The 8,416-nt window shown below is 32.6% G+C and overlaps 1 protein-coding gene across 1 annotated transcript; it reads left to right on the top strand.

Moving 5' to 3' along the window:
- Positions 1 to 654: 654 nt before the first annotated feature.
- Positions 655 to 6,441, top strand: LOC125824241 (CSC1-like protein ERD4). The gene is made up of 6 exons (XM_049503587.1): positions 655 to 1,130; positions 3,234 to 3,379; positions 3,684 to 3,959; positions 4,095 to 4,936; positions 5,502 to 5,757; positions 5,894 to 6,441. The coding sequence occupies exons 1-6, from the start codon at positions 860 to 862 to the stop codon at positions 6,272 to 6,274; spliced, it is 2,172 nt and encodes a 723-aa protein (XP_049359544.1). The 5' UTR covers positions 655 to 859; the 3' UTR covers positions 6,275 to 6,441.
- Positions 6,442 to 8,416: the final 1,975 nt, after the last annotated feature.

Below are 8,416 nucleotides of genomic sequence, written 5' to 3'. Positions count from 1 at the left end.
ATATTTTCATCGTGTTTCGCAGACGCTTTGAAATTCAATTATCGCTATTTATGTCAAAAAAAATTTGGGATAAAGTTCTTTCTATTAGAAAAAAATATAATTTGAAAAAAGATTTAATAGTTCTCTTAACATATTATAAATGGTTCAAAAATGTCCTTCTTGCACATATTAGATCAATTTTGTCTTTTCTTTCATTTATTGAATAAAAAATGCCTTTAATTTATTAGAAATAATGCAAATTTGAACTATTTCTAATAGGTTAAGGAGATTTTTATTCAATAAATCGAAAAAAAAATCATTTTGAATCATTTCTAATACGCTGATGTCAATTTTGATTTTTTTGTTTATCTAAAAATAATTTAATTCAGATGGCATAAACTCAAAATCTATGATTAAAAATGGAAGAGACGTTACAACTCCACTTAATTTAAATTATCCTATCACTTATTTTTATAGTAATTCTTTTTCCCTTTTCATAAATATAACAAAAAAGAAGAAGAGCATATTAGATAATAATGACAAGTAGGGTAATATAGTCATTGTCCTTGAAAAGGCCCCAACAATACTTTAGTTTTTTTCACTCTTCCTCCAAACTTGGTCCCCAAAATGTGCCACCTATATCCACTTTGCTTGTTTACCGTCTCTTTCTCTTTCTCTTTCAATTCAATTTCCCCTTTCACCTCTTTCCTGTTTGTGCATTTAAACAAGTCGACAAAATAAAAGCAACACATAATAGACACTATTCCCACGCAATCATGTACTAGTTGCAAAAGGGAACCACCCCATTTTCCCTACAACGGTTATTATAAATTTTTCTTGAAAACTAACCAAGCCAATATCGAAAAGATTGAATTTTTAGATGGATTTTACTTCATTTTTGACATCTTTAGCAACTTCTTTTATTTTATTTGTGATTTTGATGTTTCTATTCACATGGCTTTCAAGAAAATCAGGGAATGCTGAGGTTTATTATCCGAATCGGATCTTAAGAGGTATGAATCCGGTTGAAGGTGGGTACATGACCCGGAACCCCTTTGCTTGGATGAGGGAAGCTATTTCATCATCTGAAACTGATATAATCAACATGTCTGGAGTTGATACTGCTGTCTATTTTGTTTTCCTTGCCACTGGTAAAATTCTTTTTCCTTTTCTCTTTTAATTTATGCTAAATTTTAAACAATATTATATGTAAAAAAAAACTACAAACAACAAGCAAGAGTAAGTTATCTTTGTCTCATCCAGCAAAAAGTTACTAAAGTTTCATTTTTAGTAATTTAGGGTCTCAAAGTTCAAATCTTAAGTATTACATTTTTATTTTTCAAATTCCAATCCTGCATTCATCATGCTGCTAGGTAATGGGGTGACCTTTGTGGTATGTCCTAGAAGAAGTCGGTACCAGACACTAAATGGTTGTCTAGTTTTTTTTTTTTTTTTGTAAATTTTATCATTCAGTTATTTTTGTGGGGGAGAGAGAGTTTGGTAGGAAGCATAATGAGGAAAGGAAATGGTTGCCTCAAAGCAAACCAACCAATTCAACCAGTTTTTTAGGATCTTCTTTTCTTACAAACAAGGGTTTTTGTTGAAAAGTACGGAGTATTTAAAAAAAATTGGGAAAAAAATATGTAACTTATCATATCCTTAAGGGGCTGTTTGGTATGAGTGATAAACGGATAAAAATTTTGAGTTAAAATAAGGCTACGTTTGATTAGGAATATTAATTAGTGTTGGGATTATTTATCTCACTACGTAAATATAATGGGATAACTTTGTGTTATCCCATCCTCATACCAAGTGCAAAGAATATTTACATAATAGGTTAAGAATTATTTCTATCCATATCCTTTATTTAATCATTTATGCACCCGTATACACTTTGACCGACCCTGTCTTGCTGCAACATCTGCACACATTAATCATTTATCATTTATGCTACTACCTAAATATGATGCGAGTGTATACAAGTTAAACACGAAAAGGAAATGGATAACCTTAACTAAGTAAATTACTTTTAGGTTTTCTAATACTAATAGTGGTACTATTTCAATTTGTTACCATCCCCCGTCCTTTTTTTTTGTCTCTAATTTATTGTTGTTACCAAGTGTATTATTCGAATTCATTGTTGTTTTACTCAATGATATTATGGTTCAATTTTAAAGAAAGTTTTTGGAAAGTTCTTTTTGGAATAATTGGCGTTTGGATTAGGATTTACAAAAATGGTATTTGAAAATCTTTTCAGTATGTAGGTGAGAAGTCTACTTTGATTACAAGAGGAAAATTTTCTAGAAATGTTTTCCAACATTTGGTTCTTCAAAAATGGTTTTAAAAAATAATTTCTAACAAAAACCAAACAGCTCGCCCATGATAAGCAAGACAGGAACAGAGAAAATATAAGCAATTGAAAAAAAAAAATCAAAGGATATTTCAAGAATAATTTTTTTTTTGTCTATGTTATATTGAAAAAAGAGTAATAGACGATGATACTAAATCAAGTAATAAACTAATAAAAAATCATCCCTAGCAATATAAAACTACTAATAGTTGGAATAGTGGACAAATACAATTAAGAAAATAAGGAACAAGAAAATTATATGATGACTATATAATTGATTTCCTTTAAAATTAGTGATTTTATTATTGGGTATACTATATTGAGAAATAAAATTACAGTTGATGTTATAGAGAAGAGATAAAACACAATGTGATGTCTCGAAGTTAGGGATTTCGAACTTAGATACAAGTTCATCCATAAGTTAATGGATTGTGTGAATGATATAATTAATGGTAGGTAGACCAGAATTGACCTATGAAGGTTTTGGGAAAAATGAATCTAAGTGTTGTGTATAAGCAACAAGTTGATTTCCAACTAGTCATTTAAATGTTTTAAGTAAATTCTCTAAGTAAGTTGCTCAATTTACGGATTAAAATTAAAAAATAATGAGCGAAATAAATGGAAAAGAGAGTTTAATCAACACAATTGTAACACTAAATTGAGGAGTTCGTTGTAGTAGTACAAGCAACTATAACCTTTAACTAATGAAATGTCCTCTGAACTTGTAATATATGATTCTCAATTTGTTCAAATTTTGCTTGCTTCCTTCATTGAAATCCAAAGTAGTGCATTTTCAAAAGTCATAGCCAAGTTGTTGAAACCTCAAATGTGAGTTCATTCACATTAGGTAAACTGAACTGGAGAGTGTAAAGAAATTCTTGTATAACACCATTTATCCTTTCAGCATTGGGAATATTTGTCTTCTCGGGCATTGTTCTACTGCCTGTACTTCTACCAGTCGCTGCAACCGATCATACTATAAGGGCAGTCATTACCACCAGCAAGGGGACTTTCAATGAACTTGATAAGTTATCTATGGGGCAAGTTGGCGTAAGTTCTTTTGACTTTTCCTTAACACTATATATATATATATATATATATATAGCCTTCATTGTTTTAACTTAGCCTAATTTGACAATGCAACACTATTTAGACAATGGTCTATTTTATGGGCATGCTATGTTTTCCCCTCCATTTTCTTTTTTTCTCTATCGTTACCATGTAGGCTGTTATTTACAAGAAGCAAAAAAGGATTTTGATTTGTTGTACATAATCTGTGCATTCACTGTTACTTTATTTTTCTTCATTTCGTTGCCACTGCATGAATTCTGATTTTTGTCCATTGGTGTTGCAGAATTCAGGTGCGAGGTTGTGGGCATTTATAGTTGCCACATATTGGGTTTCCATTGTTTCTTACTTCTTTCTGTGGAAAGCATACAAGCATGTTGCAGAACTGAGAGCTAAAGCTCTTATGTCTCCAGAAGTTAGAGCCGATCAATTTGCTATTCTTGTCAGGGATATTCCTTCTGTATCTGAGGGTCAAAGTAAAAAAGAGCAGATAGATTCATACTTTAGTGCAATCTACCCTGAAACATTTTATCGATCAATGGTGGTGACAGACAATAAGAAGGTAATATCTTAGATCTCTGTATTGTTTAAGTATTCTTCCACTATGGATAGTTGCATTACTTACATATGCTCATTTTACAAAATGTAGCATAAATTTCAAATCTCTTGTAGATTTAAAGTGTCTGATTTTTATCAGGTGAACAAAATTTATGAAGAGTTAGAAGGGTATAAAAAGAAGCTTGAACGTGCTGAAGCCATCTATGCAGAGTCAAAGAACACAAATCCTGATGCACTAAAACCCTCGCATAAAACTGGTTTCCTTGGAATTATCGGTGAAAAGGTGGATTCAATTGAATTCTATAATGATAAGATTAAGGAGTTGATCGAAAAGCTAGAAGCCGAACAAAAGTTGACTCTCAAAGAGAAACAACAATCATCTGCACTTGTCTTTTTCAACAGCAGGGTGGCTGCAGCTTCAGCATCACAGAATTTACATGCCCCAATAGTTGACACATGGACTGTTATGGATGCTCCAGAACCCCGACAGTTGATTTGGACTAATCTTTCAAAAAAGTTTTATGAGAGAATAATTCGCCAGTATGTTGTGTATGTTGTTGTGTTTCTGACCATATTCTTTTACATAATTCCGATTGGGTTCATTTCTGCATTGACAACTTTAGACAATTTGGTGAAGATGCTCCCTTTTTTGAAACCGGTTGTTAAGCTGGAGGTCATCAAGACAGTGCTAGAAGCATATTTACCTCAACTTGCACTTATCATATTTTTGGCTTTGTTGCCAAAGTTTCTTCTGTTTCTATCCAAAGCAGAGGGCATCCCATCAGAAAGCCACGCAACAAGAGCTGCTTCAGGGAAATATTTTTATTTCACTGTGCTGAATGTATTTATTGGTGTTACTCTGGGTGGAACTCTATTCACTTCCTTCAAGAGCATCGAGCATGATCCCAACTCTATTTTTGGTGTGTTGGCAAAAAGCCTTCCACAGAATGCAACTTTCTTCTTGACTTTTGTGGCTTTGAAGTAAGTCCGGAGCTCACTTTCACTCTTCTTTTTTATCTCGCAACTTTCTTCTTGATCTTGTGCCTGTGAAGTAAGTCTAGCATGCTTTCTCTTTAATTTTTTCAGCTTATCTTTTTTTATAATGGTATGTTGTCGGTGATGTCTGCTGTTTGTTTGGTTTCTAACTTAAGAGCTGGGAAATGTTAGGACTTGAACTAAGTGTGGCACAGGTCAACTGTTCTCTTTTCAACCAGTTCTCCTAAGCTATCATACTTTGTGTCTTTTGCTTGTGTAAATGAATTTCCCGTTAGATGGTCCCTGAGTTATTATTTTTATCAAGTGTCAGTTCATAAGGGTCATAGCTAGTAATTAATGAGAAAATACTAATGCTCCTTCTAATCTTATTAACGGATGGTTGAAGTTATTCTCTTTGCTCAACTCAAGGTGTTTTATGGTCCTGAATGTTAATTTCTTGGTAGTTTCTGTTCTGCTTCTCCATATGATAAAGTAGGGTAGAAGAGAAAGGAACATCATCTTTTTGTTTAAGGAAATAGTCTTAATGATTTTGCTTATTCATTGATGTCAGATTCTTTGTCGGCTATGGGCTGGAACTGTCTAGAATAGTTCCTCTAATCATATTCCATCTCAAGAAGAAGTATTTGTGCAAAACTGAAGCTGAGATAAAGGAGGCTTGGGCTCCTGGCGATCTAGGCTATGCAACTCGATTTCCCAATGATATGCTGATTATGACGATTGTCCTATGCTATTCCGTCATAGCTCCAATAATTATTCCGTTTGGTGTGGCATACTTCGGTCTAGGGTGGCTTCTTCTCCGGAATCAGGTGACTATTACTCCCACTGTAAAGACCACAAGTTTTATGAAGGGACTTTTTGTATGTGCCAAAAGTTCTTCGTACTTGTATTGGGAATTTAGTGTTTATATAATCAAAATGTGATTTTCTTTTTGTTTCCAAACAGGCACTCAAAGTGTATGTTCCGTCATTCGAGAGCTACGGAAGAATGTGGCCCCATATTTACACGCGCATGATGGCTACCTTGATTTTGTATCAAGTTACCATGTTAGGTTACTTTGGTGTTAAAAAGTTCAAGCCTACTCCAGTTCTTTTTCCACTTCCAATAATCTCCTTGATCTTTGCTTTCATTTGTCAGAAGAAATTCCGTCGGTTCTTTATATCTCCAGCCCTTGAGGTTGTTTCCCACGAACTAAAGGAAGTCCCGAACATGGAAATTGTGTACAGATCTTTCATTCCACCATGCTTAAGTGCGGGAAAACCCGATGAGCATCAATTTGAGGACGCGTTATCTCATGTGTCCAAACCAGGGTCTTCTTCAGTATGATTTGCAAGGATCTCTTTTATTTGTTGTAGATTTTGTGATACTTAGTTGGTGTGTGTTGATAGTTTGTTGTACCTAGGATTTTAGCTTGTGTTGAATACTTTATTGGATAGTTGCTCTATGTGCATAGTTTGTGTGCTCAAAGTTAGATTGTTGTGTTATTTCTGTAATGATAATAGTATGAATTGCTTCGATTTGTAAGAACTTAGGGTGTGTTTGGTATGAAGGAGTTACTAGAAAATGTTTTCTCGAAAAACAAGTAGATTTTTGACTTATTTTCTCATGTTTGGTTGGTGAATAGAAAATATTTTCTGGAAAGATTTTTAGTGTTTGGTTTATGAATGAAAAATGTTTTTGAGAAAAAAATATCTTTTATTTTTATTAGAGTAGAAAATAACTTTTGAAATTGAAAATATTTTTTAAAATCAAATTTCAATTTTACTAGAGTGAGGGCATATATGCTCTAGTCTTTGGACGGCAGGGGCACTAATGTCCCAAAAATATGACGGAGGGTATCTGCATACCATTTACTATAGTTCAAGGGTATATTTGTCATTTTTCCCTATAAATTAAAATTGAGATAAACGCAAAGTCACACCTAAAATTTTTTTTTTTTAGTTTCATACCTAAACTATTGGGAGTGTGAGTTTCATACATAAGCTATCACTTATTAGTTTGAGAAATACATCTTAAAGGTGTGTAATACACTTTATCTTTTATTTGCTAAAAGGGAAAAAGGCATAGATTTCCCCCTGAACTTGTATCAAAAAGTCAGTTACGTGCTTAAACTATTATGACGACCCATTATACATCCATACTACTTAAAAGTGAATTTAATACCACCCTGAGATGTGTAACACCACTCTCACAGTATGTGGTGTATTACACTCGCTGTCACATCAGCGATACGTCAACATCATGTCAGAATATATAATTTTTTTATATCCTTTTTGTTATTTTCTTTATTAATTAACTTTTCTTTTGCTACCTATATTTTACACTAATTAATTTCTAATTAATTAGTGAAATTCTCTAATAATTATATCTTCTTCAGAGCAAAATTGCAAAGAAGAAACTTTCTACAGTGGCAACCAAGAATACTTTTTAAAATTCAAAGTTGATTTGTATAGTGAAAGAATTTCTTCCGTTTCAAAATGAATCACAAGAAGACTGCTTACGTTTCTTGACCATGAAATCGAGCTTTCAATTACAAATATTTTTCAGATCTGGACATTATTTTTTTTCTTTTTCTATGTCCTTCATGGAGGTTTCTTGAAAGATATGAATAATAGGAAAATAATTTTCTTCCCCTTTTCAATTGATCACCTATCTTGTTTACTAAAAAAAATCTCACCATAGCTCCACGACTGAAAACCCCCCAAAATTCTGCCCCGCCAATGACTTGAACAAACACAAATTAAAACCCACAAATCATAAGTCACCTAGTGCTGTTTTGATTTCTTGCTGGGAGGTTTATGGGTAAAAAAAAGTGGTGTTTTTGAAGTAACTTGTTACTACATTGCTTCTTGTTACTGATTCATTTATGCTTATTTGGATGTGAAGAAGATGAGAAGGGTGTGTATGAAGAAGAAGAAATGTGGGGGGAGGGGGGTATAAGAAGAATTTTGATCTTTTAATTATTTTTTTACTTTAATAATTATCTGACGAGCATGATTTGTTTTTATTTTATTTTATTTTATTTTGTCACGTCAATTTTAGGGGTAAATAAATTCACTTTTAAATAATATATGTGTGTAATAGGTCATCATGATAGTTTAAGTGTGTAACTAATTTTTCGGTACAAGTTCAAGGGGAATAAATACCTTTTTCCTTGCAAAAACCATTCCACGTGGCATTTTGCATAGATAAATTATTTCACGTTGTCAAAAATTAAATAAACTATTAATATTAGTTAAAAGCTAAAGATTACAGTACTCCTATCCTTGAAAAAAAGAAAATACTTTTAAGAATTAATTATTATTATCTTATAATATAAAATTTAGAAGGGAAAAAGGACAAATATACTCCCGAACTTTCAAAAATGGTATGTATATACCCTTCGTTATACTTTGAGACTGCATATACCCTTGCCGTCTTATTTTTGGGTCATATATATCCTTATAACTAATAGAGAAATACGTGGCA

This window comes from Solanum verrucosum, unplaced genomic scaffold (genome assembly GCF_900185275.1).
Source record: "Solanum verrucosum unplaced genomic scaffold, falcon-dt-bn FXZP01000291.1, whole genome shotgun sequence".
NCBI lineage: Eukaryota > Viridiplantae > Streptophyta > Magnoliopsida > Solanales > Solanaceae > Solanum > Solanum verrucosum.
This window is presented reverse-complemented; position numbering and strand designations above follow the sequence as displayed.

What these genes read in the sequence shown, in the direction of transcription:
- LOC125824241 (XM_049503587.1), top strand. Translation starts at nt 860, where the DNA reads ATGGATTTTACTTCATTTTTGACATCTTTAGCAACTTCTTTTATTTTA. An exon ending in TTTTGTTTTCCTTGCCACTG is followed by an intron (nt 1,131 to 3,233) that starts GTAAAATTCTTT and finishes TTATCCTTTCAG; the next exon opens with CATTGGGAATATTTGTCTTC. An exon ending in TGGTGACAGACAATAAGAAG is followed by an intron (nt 3,960 to 4,094) that starts GTAATATCTTAG and finishes GATTTTTATCAG; the next exon opens with GTGAACAAAATTTATGAAGA.